An 18,166-nucleotide genomic window follows, 5' to 3' on the forward strand; every position below is an offset into this window, starting at 1 on the left:
CAGAATGAAAAATATAGATTTGCCTCTGGAGATTAGAGCATAAGAAAAAAATGAATGTATAGACATAAAGGAAATAGAGCATGAAGGAGGTAGAAATATGTAGAGGGGAAAAAGTGAGTGAAAAGAAAGAGAAAGACAGAAAAAGGGAGAGATGAGGAGAAAGAGAGATGGCCTCTCTAAGTGCAGTAGCACACAGGCACAGAGCTGTGAGTTCCCAGGCAAGACAGCATGAGCTGCCTATTTGTCAGCATTGATCAACCCATTAAGGGGCTGTGGTGGGAAGCATATTGGTTTTGGAGGCCAAAGGGGCAGAGAGAGACAAAGATAAAGCAAGACGGGGGGGTGTTGAACTCCTTTCAGCCTCGGCAGTCACATGTCTATAGGATGAAAAACCCTGTAGTCCTCCTCTCCAATGTCTATGCAGTTCATTTTGCAGGGCCCAACGGGAAGGTAGTAGATGTCATTTGTCTTACAGCATCTCTGGAGGCTCCACTGTATGTGTTATCTTTGCTTTCTGCCGCTGCAATGCTAATAAGGAAGCAGCTAGCTTCTCAGACAGACAGAACGTCACTTGTCCTCTTTCTTGGTGTGTATGTGCGCATGTGTGTATGTGTGTAGGCAAAGGGTGGGTGGTGGGTGTGGGGGTGGGTCCTGGCCCTAGGGGAAAGCAGGCTGCCTCTTCGCCCAGCCTCTGATGAATTCATATAATTAACTCTGCCTTGATCTGTTGGCTAATCCTGCACTCAGTAATAAGGGATTAAAATGTCACCTAAGCCACCTGCTGTTATTGAGCCCCTAGACTTTTTGTGCCTCTGCGTGTGTGTGACAGAGAGAGAGAGAGAGAGAGAGAGAGAGAGAGAGAGAGAGGATAAAAGTAAAGTGAACTTCAAGATTTCTGTGCAGTGAGCGCGTGCGCTAGAAACATTCCCTCTGTTTGCACAAAAAAAAATGTATGTAGAGGACACTGAAAGTAGCTCAAAGAGGCAGACATCTTAACTGCTGCCATATGCATGTGAGCGCTACTCACAACTCCATAGTTTGGCATCTAGCTGAACTCCATAATTTGGCAGGAAGCTGGAGCAGACGTTGCAGCAGACTCGCTCTGAAAACTCATTGTCACAGTCACTAAAAAGGGACATGAAAGTGGGACATGCTGGAAGGTGGGAGTTGAGAAATCTTTTTTTCCCTCCCCTCTCACTATGACCTCCTTGGACCAAGTTAAGAAAAAAAAGAGGAAGAAAAAAAGAAGAAAGAAAGGAGTGCCAATTGGTTGGCTAACAGCCCACAGGCCAACGGCCAGCCTGCTTTGCCTGCCTGCCGGCCACCTCCGCTCCGTTGCCTAGCAACCCCAAGTGTACTTTTGCGTTGTCTAATGACTCTTGTTGCAGCAGTGGCTCAGGGGCTACTAATGAAGCCTCCTGACCAATCGCTGCCGTTTAAGACCTGGAAGCTGACTGATCACTGGACAGGGATCTTGGGACTTCAGGCTACACTAAACCTCTTATGTGAGACAAATTCTGCCTCCAACCTTTGCTGCTGTCACACTCTCTCACTCTCTCTCTCTCTCTCTCTCTCTCTCTCTCTCTCTCTCTCACACTCACACACACACACACACACACACACACACACACACACACACACACACGCACTTACACTATGTACTCAGAACACACCTTAAACTAACTGGTCCAGCTGACCTTAATTCTCTCCACTGCATACTCACACATATCAATGCTTCACCCTCCCCGAACTTTACCTCAGACTCACCTATAAACCCATTAAGAGGAATATTGATGGCTGTTACCCAGCCAGAAATAATGATAATGTCCCTATCTGGCTTTTTAAGGCCATACAAGGATGATAATAATGATGGTAAGGGACTCTTCAGTCCTAAACACAAACCAACTGTGTGTGCTCCACTTTCCCAGAGCCTCAGTAAAGGCCCAGACATGTGCTGCATCTTTAACCGCCTGGAAAACTCGAAGCTGGGCACTTGTGCTTACTCTGTGCCTCCTTTAAAAAACGCAGAGGTAGGCTGCATCTGAGGTTGTAAAGCTACTATAACCAGCAACGTATCATAGCCTACATACCAGAAATCCTGAAAGCAAAGCTGATGTTCTTCAAAGGGGCTGTTTTTTAAGTGTGTATTACATCTACAGTATTGTCCTTGAGACAGATATAAAGCTCTGATTAGCTCTAATTTCTTCTTCATATTTATCATATACTGATATTTATGGAATAAGGCAAAGATATCTGCCAGCTGTGATGGGTTGTTTCTTTCACATGATATGCAGTGCACGGTGCTGCGTTCCAGTTCCTGTCGCACCCTAAAAAATAGGCGCTTTGGAACTCTTGCGCGCCAAGGCTGCATCACTCTGCCTTTAAAATGTGCCAGACATGTATCTTCATTGAAAACAATCCAGTCCTAAATACTGCCGTCAAGCCAGCTGCAGCCATCACACCATGGAAAAGTTAGTGTAAGTTGAATATTCGACAGGCGTTCACTTCAGACCCAGCAACGTCTTTTAGTTTCACATTCATCCAATGTTGGCAGTAAGCCCACCTCCCTGCGCTTGCTCCAGACACCAATTGTCAATCGTACAATGAATAGAACCATGAACCCTCAGTGCAGGAAGTTTGTCTGAGCCTTTACAGTACTGCTTTTCCTTCTTAGTATCTGTAAAGTCAAACGCTATCAACATAGATATACATCATAGTAGATTATGTATATTAACCTCCTTGTTTTTTCACATATCAGCAAAAGAAGTGACAGTTAGCATTCACATCTGTGTATGTGAAGCTTCATTTGTATGGATGTGACTGCGCCTGCTGGAGTGTGTGTGTGGGTGTGTGTGTGTGCAGCTTCATTTGCTTGTCTTTGCGATGCGTCCGTCATCTCTCGAAGCTTTGTTCCAGTGTCACAGCATATTGCTAGGCAAGTACATTACGTCCCCAGGGTGTCACCATGTATACGCTTGTCTATACAGGTCCAGAGTCTTAGGTCTATATTTGGCCGTGGTCAACTGCTGTCAAGTGCTGCGTTGCCTGAGGGCCCAACACCCACTGTGTTGCCCTAGCTGACTGATCTGAGGGGGCAGTACCGTGTGCCATTCACTGGCACTCACATGTTGGACCTGTCTGCATGGCCTAGTTAGAAAGATAGGCCCACTGCTGACTGGAGCCAGAAAAACACCATGCCAAATATAAAACACAATGCCAAATATGACATGCGTGGGTAGCCTCAATAAGAAAGGGTCTTCGAGGGTGGCTCTTAACACCCACCCTTCTCACATAGGAAGGAGGGGATATTATTCCTGTTTCAGAGAAGGCACAAGATCGAGTGTTTTTCTGTTTTTATATTCAAACTCCAGGGAGTGAGAAAAAATGAAACCACAGACAGGGGAGCAAAAAGAGCTTGGGGAGTTTATATTCACGGCGTGCAGTTTTTAAAAGGGTTTTTTTTACGTTAGCTTGGCGACGTTTTGCTTTCACCTCACTATAAAATGGATCTTCAAAGGTTGTTTATCGATTCCCTACTGTTAACCTTTCACAAGCTGTTTCATGGCTATACTGTTCAGTAGCTCTCAATGGCTTCCACGAGAAGCAGGCTGGGACAGGGTGGGGTTGGCTGTCCAGTCCAGTGGCATATTGGTTGTGAGTCACAGAAAGGGCTTCTGGGTAGAGAGGAAAGAGAGCAGGAAGGGATGGAGGCAGAGAAAAGAGGGATTGTTGAGGGTCAGGGATGAGCAGGATATAGCTGGTGACTGGGTGTCTGGAGCCAGGAGGGGACAGGAAGAGCAAGGGCCAGCCTGAGAGGACCTCTCCCTGTGGGGCTGGGAGTGGCTGATGTAATGGCATTAATCTCCAAGTGCCATCTGACACCCAGTGTGGCTCCGTCATTGAAAAGTGCTAATTCTGCTGAACTGTGAGGGGAATTCAGGCATCTCTAGAGGCAGTGCCCTGGATTAATTAAACACGTTGGCATGGAGCACTGCACAGATTTATCTCTTTTACGGCATCGCCACTGTTTGATTTTTGCATTTAGCTCAAAGAGCAGGACAAACTCAGGACATTAATGCCAGGAACACTGCCATGTTTCACTTGTTCTCACCCACTTCACATATTGTAGCCTGTGCTCATATCGTTTCATGCTAACCTGGGATTTCCCTTATTTTCCTTCTCTCTCTTTCTCTCTCTCTCTCTCTCCAGATGAACCGGCCCATCCAGGTGAAGCCAGCCGACAGCGAAGGACGAGGAGGTAATTAACCTTCTCCTGGTCTCCGATGCACACCCCCCTTAAAAAACACACACACGCAAACGCACAAATACACTGGAACAGCACACGTGCAATCCTTAATATTCTGCTCTCACTTGAGACAGACTGGGAGTTAGTAGAGTAGCCCGTAATATAGGTCACTTGCTTCTATTGACTTCCCATCTGTGCCAGCAGAGGGGCTGTCTCAGGTTCACAGTCACTGGTAGCGGTTCAAAGACAAGACAGAGAGACATGGGGAGAAAGAATAGAAGAGAATGGGGAGTGGAGGATCTCCATCCCCTCATCTCCATAGAGTGATAGTAAAGTCTGCTTACAGTTAAGAGGCAGTGGAGTGCAGCCCAAACATGCACAGACACAGATAAAACAAACACACAGCGTTATAGTAACCCTCCAGAGTCACTACTTGGAGACAGACAGTATCAATTTGACTGAATGTATTAATTTCTTAGTCACTGAGGAAAGAGACAGTCTCTCAAACTGGGACGTACAGTATCATTATTTAAGGAGTTTGGAACCTTTTTTATGATGAGCAGTGTCTGTTTTTGTCCAGAAGGAAGAGCACAACTAACTGACTATTATACACAGTCCCTGTTTTACGTCACTAAAATCAACACACATATATTCAGTATTCGCTATAAATATGCCTACTATACATTTACACGTATTGCCTACTTATGCATCTGCTTCATTAACAGTACTGTCACATAATTAGACTAGGATTAAATAGTATAGTATAGATGCTGATCCATCGAAAAGTTATTCAAGTCAAATTTAGTGTGATTCAGTGACTACATTTCATGCAGCTGTGCAGACTCCGATGCTCTAAAGTGTCATTTATCATGTCAAAATATGGATTAGTGGAACGGCTGAAGTCATTTTTACCGTTTTCCTTCTTTGTATCAAAATAGGATTGTTTTGAAGTTTACTTAACTGTGGACTTGTTCCACTGTGCTAACACAGCTTTGTGCTTTATTTCCTTCAAATACTGTCTTGAAATGGTCACCTGCGATATTTGCGCATATGCAAAAACCTGTTAATATTCAAGTCTTTCACAATGTCCGTACAATTCCCGTCCATACAATTTGTTGAGCAGTTTGTACCACTTGCTCATCAAATACCCCTGCTTGCTTGGTGGGCTTTAATGTCTACATATGATGCACTAGGTATCCTCCTGTATCTGTTGTTAATGCTCCAGGATGGCATGTCAATTTGTGCCTATAAAAATGCAGTGTCTTTTAAAAATAAATGAGAAAAAGCTGGTACAATTCATCCATGACAACAAACAACACTGACCATAAACAGGCAAGAAGCTGTTTGTCGCAAACTGCGGTAAAAACTCAAACTAAGATGCCTATTCCAAATGTGCTGTGAATGGGAATGCTCCTTAAACCCGAATAATACCAGCATTGTTAATGGAAAATGCAGAAACAGGTTAAACACTATTTAGAACTGTTTCATTGCAATTACAAGTGTTGCTGGAGTTTCGACACCTTTTAATCGGAAAATGCTACATTTGGAAAAAAGGCCTAATTCAGAGTATTCAAAAGGAATATGCTGTTTACATGACCCATATCAAGTTCAGAATAGTTTCATGTTTGGAGTAACAGTGGAATATTAAATGTGCATGTAAACATAGTCAATAAGTTATATAAGAATTCCAGCTCAACTGCATTGTCAATCTGTATATGCTAGTTAAATTAGATCATTTGTTTTTAAGCAATATTTTTCTTTAAAAGTAAAGCTACATGTTTAAAGCATGCATCATGACGTTTAAATGTGCAATTGTGCTTTGACATTGCACTAACTCCGTTGCACAGCCTCCTCACTCCATCTTTAGTGTGACTGACATGGTGATTGACTAGATCATTCTGAAGCCATTTGTGACTAACATCGCTGAGGTTAATGCAGATTAAGCCTGTTAAAGATTTACATGGTTGGAATTGGATCTAATTGGACCGTTCTGTGTCTGCCCTGTGCTTGCATTTCAGAGTGGTGATTTAGACTGCCTAGGTCAGATTAGACTGAGCCACTTCGCTGATTTATGTGGTCAAGTGTGAATCAGATGGCCCATTTCTATTGCCACACACACCCCCGTGTAGATCTTATTTTTGTCATGGCGGCACTTTAATTAACGGCCATCTAAAAACAGGCAAAGTCTGACCGACAAGGTCTGGGCGCGAGCCAATCGGCATTCTCACCAAGATAAATTGGATCTCTGGACTTAAGAGGGGAGGATGGATGGGCCCCAATATCAATTACTACCCTTTTTTTCAGCTGAAAGAAAAGGGAGATGAACAGGCAGTGTGAATGAAATACAGAGGGCTCTTCGGCTGGCACAGCCCCTGCTAGTCTGTCAGATGAACTTTCTATATGGGAGGACAGGATAGGACACAGCACAGAATGAAATAAGACCAAGCAGACAGGCCCCAACAGAGATATTGAGCGTTAATGGCAACAGGAAGTCAGCAGACAGGCCAGGGAAGTAAACCACAGTCGCGGCTGACAATGAAATGAGATTTACTATGAAGGCCTGTGGTTAAAGGAAAATAGACAGCCCAGCTAGGGCTGACTAAAGGAGAGAAAGTAGTGAGGGATTCATCTGTGTAAGGCTGAGGAGCAGTCAGGTGCACCACTCCCAGTGGGGCCTCCAGATTGTCAAACCCAGGGCTGCACCGGGACATTTGTACCTCTAGAATGGAGTCACATTTATCACAACCAAGACATCAGCAATTATCTGTCATGGGAGCTTGTGCAGGGTCTCGATTACGTGCCTGTGCAGGCATTAGGGCCCATTACTCCATTTGGAGACTCCAGTAGCCCCTCTTTTGTTCACGGTGTCCCTGAGAGACATCCTCTCTCTGGGGATATAGGAGTGTCAGGAGGGGAAGTAAAACCAGAGCTCAGAAAATGACAAGGGGGGATGCAGCACTGCACAATCCTGCCGCTCGCCTGCCATTGTGTATCACAGAGCTGATTCTCTGGCTGTCTATTACAATGACTCATGTCTTATTTTATTTTTTCCTTGTATTATCAAGAAAGAATGGAGCATGGGAGGGGCGCTTCACAGCCCTTAAATCTATTTCTGTTCCTTGAGTCAGCCGACCTCTTCCCCACAAAGTCCACATTTATCTGATCTGCTTAACACCACTTTTTTTCCCGCCCAATTCTATCAAACCGTGATTTCAATTCAGATATACTGCGATACAGTGGAAGGCATGGGCTCACTCACTCTGTGGTCAGTGCAGGAACAGACACGCCACCAGCTTGAAACCAAAAAAATTGCTTCAATCCAAAAGGGACAAACATGAGGAAAAGCAGACATCTCTTGCTCTCTCTATATATTGTTTTTTTTTCCTTTTTCGTTCTTCCTCTCTCTGTCTCATTGGTACTGCAGTGCAAAGGGAGAGATGGAGCAAGTGATAGTTAGAGAGGTGGGGATTCAGTACAAGGCCCATGGAGGAATGCGAGGGAGCGAGAGATGGAAGATAAAAAGAGCGAGAGGGGAAGAGACGACAGGATGAGAAAGTTAACGGAGGGTGATGGAGGCAGCTGAGTGAATCTCAGCAGTAAATCATCTCAGAGCCGCCCCATCCCTATCTCCTCCTCGCCTCGCCAGGAATCTTTTTCCCCCTGACCTTGTCTGCCGCTGTGTCTGTGAAGAAAAGATGGGGCCAGATTATCTATGATTGGAGATGGCCATTATCTAAACACAATCTTGGAGCCAGGTCCCACTCCTCTAGCCACTGCTGTGAGACTGGAGACCACACTGATGAGAAGAGAGATGATGGGTCAGCCAGCAACACCCTCTCCTTTTATTAACTCTGATAAGATGGTTTCAACACTCTCCCGAAATGCCCGGCAACCTCCATCAACATCGACTTTTTCACAAAGTGCCACTCTCAGATCATTTGTCTACACACAGTCTCTTTATCCTACTTGTTTATTAGCTCCTCGTACTTTTTTCCTTTTATTGGATACTTATACAGTGCCGAGAGCATTGCAATCCCTGCACGTGATACTCTGTAGCTCTGTGTGAGCCTTTTTAATATCTTATCCATGCCTTTTGTCTGTCTGGCTGAGGGGAGTCTTTGTGAACGGGTCGTGTTTGTCCTTGCCAACCTGCTGCTCTTCAGAAGGTTGACCCCAGTCGGGGCAGTGAAGAGATTGACAGGACCTTAAGATGTTGCGCACTGTGCTGTCATGCCCCACCCCAGCAGGTAGGGAAGAGTGAGGGCTGCTGGCTGGCTCAGTCTGGCAGGCCACAGGGGAGGGGCTGTCTGGAGGCACCTCACGCCCACAGAAAGAGCGCGCTCCACTTTACATGCAAATGAAGCCAAAAGATCCCTCTGTGCCTCTGGACACGATCGTGCAAAACTCTGAAAAGTCAAGAAAAACCCTGGCAGCGGTTGATATGTGTGTGTCGAGAAGCACACACAGGCATGGGGACACCTGGACAGACGAAAGAATTCACAGGTTTCCAACAGTGACCATTGCAGGGTAATCATTTCAGCTTTTAATGCACTGATTTAAACTGCTATTTTTCGCAGGGCTCCATGATTGGGTCTTACCATTAGAGAATTTGTTTCCAATGCAAAATAAAAAAGAAGGATTTGAAATATTTGGACTGAAGCTGCAACAGGCTCAGAAGTTTCCTCGATTGTTCTGTGCTAGTTTTTGATCATGCATACCAGAAGGTTTAAAGCTCCCCTCCCACTCCCCCGGGTAAACGGATGCGACAGCTCTAGTGGTATAAGTAATGCATTTACAAACACGAAGCCTGTATCCTCTCATCGTGCCTGATACACTGACAATTTGAATGTTTGTTCTCCACTGATTATTCCATTTACCACCTCACTATACTGGATAATCCACTTGCATACATCAGATTGGGACCAGTAGCAGAAAGGTTTAGTGTGTGGTTGCACATCGTTTTCACTGGGATGGGGTCTAATTACTTCTGTTAGCTGGGTAGGAACTAAACATGACTTAGAAGTAGAATGGGGCTTATTAAGGAGGTGGAGATGATGGGAAAACGGGAAGGGAGAATGCTTGTGGCGGTTTAAAAATGCAGCTGAATAGATACATATATCATGCAGGTTGTTTCATAATTACCTCACCACATTACTTTACAATTTCTACATTTACATTCAGCAGTGCTCTTGAACTGCGCATATTGACACTGAATTATACACCAACTCTGAACATATTTTTTTAAATTCTTACATTACATCAACTTGGAATAAAACACTGCACTGTTGCTACAGGAAAACTACTGTATGAAAAGAAATGTGGGTGCAAAGCTATGAAATTATTCAGTATCCTACATAAATGTTGTACATCAATCTCCATCAAGCAATTTGTTTTATTATAAATAATAGTAATGACAAATCAAGTGATTCCCTGTCATTTAAAAGAGTTGCTTTTACTGCTGATAGTGAAAATTAATATCCCACTCTGCAGTTTTTTGCTTATGCTGCCTGCTGGTCTCTACTCATATGTTGGCATACTGCCATAAATGTTAACAAAAAGCTAATACCTGTAAGTTAACAACACTGAATAAATGTAAGAATGTTGGCAAACCTACTTGAACCCACGCCTGGCAAGCGCATCTGCTTACATTACAGTGTACAACAGGAGATGCTTTTCTGAATACAATGCTAAGTATCTCGAACCTTCCTCCCACTATCCATACAGACTCTGTTAATATATGTATACAAAACTTTCTTGCACAATGTGACAAAGGCCACATTACACCTCTATGTTATATCAAACACTTTTCTTTTTTTCTTTTCATTTTGTTCGCATGCTTCCATCATTTGTCTTTGTTTTGCATCTCTGGTCCATTTCAAAAGCCATTTATCGCTAGTGTTTTTGCTTTTCGGTCGTCCTTTTTCTCTACACACAAAAAACTCTTTGCTTCTTTATTATGCAAAAAAATAAAATAAAATACAATAAAAATAAACTGTAAAGATGTAAACTGTAAAGACTGTAACTGTAAAGAAGGCAAGAACTAAAGTTATCTGGCAGGTCTTTTAATCATAACAATTCTGTGACTTTTGTTCCTTGATAAGTCTGATCTAGTTATAATTTTAGATAGAAAATATAACAATATATTGATCCCTAGGGAGACATTCAATTTGTGGATGTGTAGCAGGCCTTCTGTTTTCTCTATACTTTTACTTGTTACAGTATTGTTCACTCCATTTACCTTTGTTCAGTCAATTTATTAACTGTTATTGGCATTATTTCTTTCACAAGCAATATAATGATAATCTATTAATTTATCTCCAAAAAGTGGCATGAAGGTTATGTTTTTGTGGGTGAATAAGGCTTGTAAGAGGTGAATTATGGCCTGAAGTTATTTGGGTGAGAGAAATTCTATCTACTAAGAAAAGTCTCATGGCCAGAGGACTGTACACTCCAGATTTCAACAGTTAGAACAATGCTATATAACAGTAGAGTCTTTACAACATCAAACTGTATCCCAAAAGTGGCTATTCTAGGATTTTTTCTCTCTCCTGCTGTGCAACTGTATAATGCTCATTATCTAAAAAGCCTATTCTGAAAGCAAATGGCACCTTTTGATTCCGAACAGACTCCTGCCATTACACAACTGGGACATACAGTATATGATGAAAAATAAAGTCTAACTCAATATTAAGAAGTCGTTCCCAACATTTTGTACACACGGTCTATACGCCTACATTTGCAAGCGTGTCTGGTGGCGGGCCTCCCAGGCAACAGCGTACCAGCATCAGGCTTTTCTAATGAGACCATAAGAAGCACAACTTCTCTGTTGTGCTGCCTGGAACATTACTCTGCATTTGAAATGCACCCAGCGGCCTAGCAGGCATCTTTTATCGTTGGATGCAGCTGTCCATGCTTTCTGAACACTTACTACTACCAAGCTTCCCTGACTGCTGCCAGCGGGCAATAAGTGATAGAATCATGAAAAAAAGAGGGAAAAAAGAAATATTTGCCACGACACAGGAGCAGAAGAGTAATTCTTAAAAGAGAGAATATTCCCATTATTGGCAAACAAAAGCAGAAACTTTTTAAAAGTAGACTTCACAGCAACTGATTCTTTGCCTAGAGAGAAAGAGGGTGAAGGATGACATTAAAGGGTAAAGGGAGAGATACAGAGAGGGCAATGGAGAGACAAAGGGAGAATAGAGGAAAGGAAAAGCACAATCTATATGCATATACTGCAGCCTACAACACAAGTAGCACTTTATTCCAGGGAGAGAAGCATCAATCTTGACAGCATATGGCGTCTGTGCAAAATCCATTAATTTTTAATATACCGGGCGCTGAAATGAAAAGGCTTCCTGAGACAAGCAATTGTCAGATGTCAGTAGTGTTTTGATAACTTTTTTGATCTCCTTTTTTATTTGCATTCATAAAATGGGGCTGTCCACATGTCAACTAAGTTTGGACATGGCTGGAGTCTGACATGGAACCATTTTCCACACAACTGCTCCCACATTCAGTCAGGAGACAGGAAACAAAAAGGACGAGTGGATTACTTTGTGTGTGAGAAGAAGTGAGGGAGCACTGGCTGAGGCCTGAAAATAATGTTATATATGTCTATTCACAATAATATACTGTATGCCAGGGGTGTGGACTCGAGTCACATTACTTGGACTCGAGTCACAAATTTGTTGACATCAGACCTGACTTAAAAAAAAAACATGACGTCAAGTGGACTTGAGCTTTTTGACGCGTAACTACTGAATACCTTTCCCAAAGCTTTTTCTAAAGTGTGCCCAATATCGCTTCATTTCCCGTCATTTACTAAATCAACTAATGTTAATGTTATCCATTCCTAGCAAGTTGATCCTTCATTTCCTAGATACACTTTGTTTGAACCAAGTGACCCTTCATCCATTTGTGATGGTTCGTCAAGCTGTAGGAGCCAGCTTGGAGCCCACACTGTAATTAGCGGAACTCTCTAAATAATCATTATCATTCAAAAAATAATAATGATTAAAAAAAGCAAGTCTGAAATTAGAGTTAATGGAATACAGATGTGTAGCTATAAGACCCTTGTCAGGATGATGTAATTGGCCAGTCTGCGATTGAGGGGCGGGACTTAGCAAAGCGTCAATCTGATAGCATCCAGTCAAGTTGCAGACAAAAATCATGGAGAATTAACATTAAGTTACTGAGCACCAGTTCAAAAAAATTCCATCTAGATAATTTCAATTGCATACACAAACTATGTGGTAAACAAAAAAACAAATTGTTGTATGCAAAATGGGGTGAAAATTATAATTTCCAACTTTGTTCTACATAAGAAGCTGCACAAAGAACAATAAGTAGAGGCTATTATTAACATAGTGAGCTAATGCTAAGCTAACATCATTACACTGCTGTTAAAATGTCATTATGTTTGGTGAAATGAGCATCATGAGAATCATCATCATTAGAATTTGGTATTTGACTTGGTGCTTGTCTGTCTTGATTTAAGACTTGACTGTATACATAATAAAAATATCTTCATGCATACACACAAATCCATTTGAGCCTATCTATCCTTGTATCTGCTAATTATATTTTAATGTATACAGTTGAAATGTTCCAGGATTAATTAGCAGTGTTTGAGGATAACATTATACAGAAAACATCAAAATGATGTAGCCAGGCTTTATAACCACCACACACACACACACACACACACACACACATGCATGCACACACATTATTATTTTAAAGTAGCATCAACGTTTGAAAGTGCAGATTACAAAGGTCTCTTCAGAGTAAAGCAGAGTGCTGTAGAGCTCAAATGTTCTCCAGCTGTGTGGCTCTGCTCTGTTGGAGGGATAAGATGAGCCCCTCTCAATAAGAGATAAGTACCAAGAGGTCAAACAGTCAGCTCAATGAGTTCTGTCATACTTCTGTATCCTCAGACAGTTCCATAGGAAGGTCCTCACCCCTCTTAATGCAAATACACGACTGTACTTGAGAAAAGTATTCTCTTTTTTTCCCTCTTCTCTCCCCACTTTTAATGGATAACTCTTTGGAGTCATGGAGTCATCTCCTTGTGCAGAGGGCGCGTTATATTTATTCATATTCATAAAATGCCAATTTAAAGCTTGCGAGTGGCCATAGGAGATGAGCGAGAACATGCAAAATCCAATAAGGGCTGCTTTGGAGACAGGTGCAAAGTGGACTAATTAATAGCAATCTATACTCTGGCCAGGGCATGCAGTGGGCCGACTGAGACACTCTTAGGTCAGGCAATGAAAAGATAGCAGCTCCAAATTCATTTTCTCACCGTGGCTCTCCCAAAGGAAGGCTCCCAAGTACACTCGCACTTCCTTTAATGCCTTCACTGGGGTGTAATTTATTTTTGCGTTTGCCAGCACATTTGGAAAGTTCATTACTTCGCTCATGGCTTGTTAATTAGCCTTGTAAAGCCGCCATTAGATCTCCTCGGGCCAGGACCGAGATGAGACTTTTGTCCCAAAACATTAACACACTGCAGGAGGCCTGTAAAACTGCACTCTGCCCGTTTAAGTTGTAACAGTGACATCGCGATGAAAATCTGAAAGATGGAGGGATGACCGCGGCAAAGTCATGTGTGCTCTGGACAGACTGTTGCCTCGTTTCATGTTTCACCTTTGCTGCCATGGACAGGGGTCAGGCTCATTTTTCTCCAACACCTGTTCAGGGCTGACTTTACAGCTACGCAGCTCCTCCGCTGATGCCCAATATCCAGCTAGATGTCTATCCGCCTGTCAGTCGGTCTTTGCTAAATCCAAGTCAACAGTATAAGTGTCTGCCTCTGTGGTGATCTTCTCAGGGTTCTCGCTCACTTCCAACCCTGGAGCTCCAAGGGAGGAGGGACAGTAATGAGCGGTGGTATCAGGCTCAGCTGGCGGGATTTAGAATCCCTGCTGTGTGAGGCGTGACTACAGAAACATGGACTGACACCACGGCTACAACACCCGCAGTAGAGACCAGGCAGCATGGCCTTATTGATTATGCAGGTGCTCATTTGTGTGGCCAAGCGGGTAGCAGGCACGTGTCTCATTTGAACTTTACAGGAATGGAACAGGATCCGATTTCCCCGCTGCAAAAAGGAAGCCCTGGTGCTTTATTTTTAGAACAGCTGCGTCTAATGGGGCCTGGCAGGTACAGGAGGCGTCACATCTGTCGAGGCCCAGGTGATGCTCTCGCCCTCCACTCCTCTCCCGCTCCCTACCAGTCAAATGACTCACACTGAAGATCAACAGTGTCATTTCCAATAAACTCTTCTTCCTCTTCCTGCCACTTTCCATCAGTTCTGGCGATGGGTTCTTGCTAGTAGCCATTTCATTCCACAACACAGCGGAATAGGGGATGCATAATGTAAAAGATGTAAAGAAGATGAATGCACTGTCTGATGCCAGGGCACTGGGAAGATTAATTAGAAAAATCCAGCTTTCTGGCTGGCCAAAATGTCGTGGTATAGAGCCCATACGTCTGAGCCAGAGTGCCCCCGCCTGGAGCTCAGGAAGCGACTCTGACATGCAGTGGCAGGGAAGATATTGGTGTATGTGGAGCTGCCCTTCAAACTTGATGAGGAGAAACACTGCAAATTTCACTTTAGTTGAACACACTGCTTTGATAATTTGGAAAAGTCCATATTCAGTCACACTAGATTTGGCTAACATTTAGACTGTACAAAGGGGACTGCTAACTTAAACACATCTGACCACCTACCCATGACCTTTTCTTACTGATAAAGTTTACAAAAGATGTCAGTTTCATAGTCAGAATGCAGTCCTGGTATTTTCATGAATCATACCTCATTGCTTTTCAGTTCAGTCATCTTATTGTAAAGATTAGTCACCAATAAATGGCCATTATGAATAGATCTGCTCAAATATTGGAAATCAAGCCAGCTAATTAAACCACAGATTCAGCAGGATTATTTAGACAGGCATTATATATCATAATACAAACTACTTAATGCAATGCTTTGCCATTCTTTGTTTTCAAGGCATGAGAGCTAGACCTTACGGCTTTCATGGTAAAAATGTTTTGCACAGCTTTCTGCAAACATTATTCTCCATCACTGAGCTGTAAAAGCAATATGTCGCTGTCATGGTTATTGTGGTTACAGAAAAATATATATATATAATTTACCCTTTAACTTGTATATAGTCATATAAAATTATGCAGTGTGTGCATAAAATAGTAGGAAGACAAATTCTTTCTCTGAATTGCACAATGGGAATCTAGCTTGATTTAAGTTTGTATTTGTTGAGTTGAAAAATGACAAATCTGCGAACCTTTGGCTGATAATTATCCACAAACAACTTTACACTGAAAAGCTTCATCTGTTATTTCTAGGCAGACAACATTGGGCAATGTGCAGAATCTTTTTTTATGCTTTTTGACTCATTTTCCAAAGTGTTTGTTACATGAATTCAAGTTTCATAAGCATTCAAATTGAAGAAATATGAGTGCAGTGAATTTGCCTCCCTTTTTTATATTATAGTCAGCAAAAGTGGAGTGGATAAGAAAGTAAACACTGATCAGCCAAAACTGCCTGTTGAAGTGAATAACATTTATCATTTATTTACAAAGTGGTGTTCTGCTGGAAAACCTTGGGTCCTGCCCCTTAACGCACTTCACCCACCCAAACACTGTTGTAGACAGAATTGGCCAGAGGAACATGAAATACAACTCAAGGCATCAACCTGGCCTCCAAATTCTCGAGATCCCAAACTCACTGAATATTTGTGGGACATGTCGGTGCTGCAGAAGTACCCCAGATCCACAGTGGGGCCTCCTTGTATCTGACTTGGCTCTGACCTGTTGAGACATCGATACACACTGCTGTGGGGGTGTCCAGTGGTGTCTGGCACTGGGGCATTGGCTGTGGATTATCTAAGTCCGTTGGGCTGTGAGGTGGGGTAGCAGCATGTCCCACAGATGCTTGATCAGATTGGATATGCCACTGGGGAGTGCCATTGCCATGAGAGGGTGTATTTGGTTTTCCAGTTTTTCTGTTTTCCAGCAGCATGTTGAACTGTAACGAAATGACCCATGTTATTCACTTCACCAGTCGCTGGTCTTAATGTTCTGGCTGATTGGTGTAGTCTTGAATGGGAAACCAGTACACACTGTTGAGTTTTGTTACTTTTCCGAGTTTATCACAGCATAGATTATGCTGCAGGGTTTACTCTATCTTATTATAATTCTTACTCCTCTAGTGATGAGAAAGTGTAATACTATGTTCTTGTTCCATGTTCTCTTTCAACTTGGTGACTTAAGCATCCAGACGATCTAACAACTTGTCTACCTGTGCAAAATATTCATGCTCTCTTTCTAACTTTACCTGAAACCCACAGTGCTCCAAACATCATCTATATCAAACGTCATCCAGCAGACTTGAATAGCTCACTGGAAACAGGAATATATCTCCCTCATACCAGGGTGGGGTGGCACACCACACAACATTAAGATCAACAACAATAACAACACCAGCAGCAGCAGCAGCAGCAGCAGCGTAGGCTCAACACAGCAGACTGCTGATAAAAAGGGGGGTTTGAGTTGCACAAGTTCCTCTCAGCTCAGCAGAACGGTGCCATCAGCTGTAGCATTTGTCTGTTCTCTCCTCTCTTCCACCCTCCCTCCTTTCCCTCCCCCTTCCTCTCTTCCTATCCAGAAGACAGGAAGCTGTTTGTGGGAATGCTCGGCAAGCAGCAGAGTGAGGACGACGTCCGGCGGCTGTTCGAGACCTTCGGCCAGATCGAGGAGTGCACCGTCCTGCGAGGGCCTGATGGGGCCAGTAAGGGTCAGAGCCCACACACCTCCCGCTCTTTTTTTCCCAGTCTGTCCCTTTAAATCCCTCTATCTGTCTGTCTGTACATGCTCTGTCTCTCTTTCTGCTCCTCACATTTTTAGAACCATGCTTCACCTGCTGTGCACTCATTGACATCGTCTGCGATCCACTCTGCACTTCTGAATAACTCATCCTCCCCTTCAGCTATTCTGTTTTTTCACCACCTCTTATGTGTCTCGCTCGCGTTTCTTTCATACCTCATTGTCACCATGCTCCGACACCTCCTCCCTTCCCACTTTTCTTTTCTCACTACTCTCTGTATATCCCGTCCCTTTTTTGTTCTCACTCTACCTCTACTTCCTCTCTCCTTTTTACTTTCCCTCCCTGAACTTCGTCTCATGTCGTCTCTTCATGCCGGCAGCTCCTCTCACCCTGGGCTTGTACTCAACAAATCCATCACACAACACCTCGTCTTTCAGCCCCCCCTCCTCCCTCCTCTTCCTGTTATCTGAAAAACGGAGGGGTGTAATCATGTTTGTTTCCCACATTTTGTTTCCCCCATTGGACGATAATGTCCTACTGTAAATAAAGCAGCCAGGCTCAGGGTTTTTGCTGCTGTCACTCACTGTGCGGCAGATTTGCCTGCATTCAGGAACAGCTTATGCATTCATGTCTGTGGCTTATGTGCTATTTAGTTAGTAGAGCGTGGTCAAATTAAAGATGGCTGTGAAATGTGCAATGCAGGTGGGATTGTTCTGAGAGAACGAGAGGCTCCCTCATCATCCTTTGATGGGTCTCTGTGTCACAGCCGTATTTGGAGCGATCACGCCGGTGATATTGCTCGGAACCTCTGCCTTCCTTTCTTTTTGTTGACTGTGATTTATTCTCCTATATGAGGCGTCTGGATGTGTGAAAAGGATGTGTGGGAAGGAAAGGGAGAGGGATTGATAATGCGCAAGCCTTCGGAGTATATCAAAGAGAAAGGCTGGCTATACTGAACCACACACCTATCTGTGTCTACATCTGTTCCTCTCACTGTTAATCCCGGGTCTATTGCTCTGCGTCGCCCCACCGGCCCACTACCTTTCTTTCTCCCTGGTTTGTTTCCTCTT

The 18,166-nt window shown here is 43.3% G+C and overlaps 1 protein-coding gene across 12 annotated transcripts in view; it reads left to right on the top strand.

Moving 5' to 3' along the window:
- Positions 1-18,166, top strand: part of celf6 (CUGBP Elav-like family member 6) — a 151,928-nt gene that overhangs the window by 97,849 nt on the left and 35,913 nt on the right. For 9 of the 12 annotated variants that reach the window (XM_042486098.1, XM_042486091.1, XM_042486104.1 and 6 more), the window contains exons 3-4: positions 4,210-4,258; positions 16,938-17,066. In XM_042486098.1, coding sequence (XP_042342032.1) covers positions 4,210-4,258; positions 16,938-17,066 — 178 coding nt within the window. The remainder of the gene's footprint in view (positions 1-4,209; positions 4,259-16,937; positions 17,067-18,166) is intronic. The other 3 variants (XM_042486121.1, XM_042486130.1, XM_042486139.1) reach the window with 1 other exon arrangement.

This window comes from Plectropomus leopardus, chromosome 1, assembly GCF_008729295.1.
Source record: "Plectropomus leopardus isolate mb chromosome 1, YSFRI_Pleo_2.0, whole genome shotgun sequence".
Taxonomy (NCBI): domain Eukaryota; kingdom Metazoa; phylum Chordata; class Actinopteri; order Perciformes; family Serranidae; genus Plectropomus; species Plectropomus leopardus.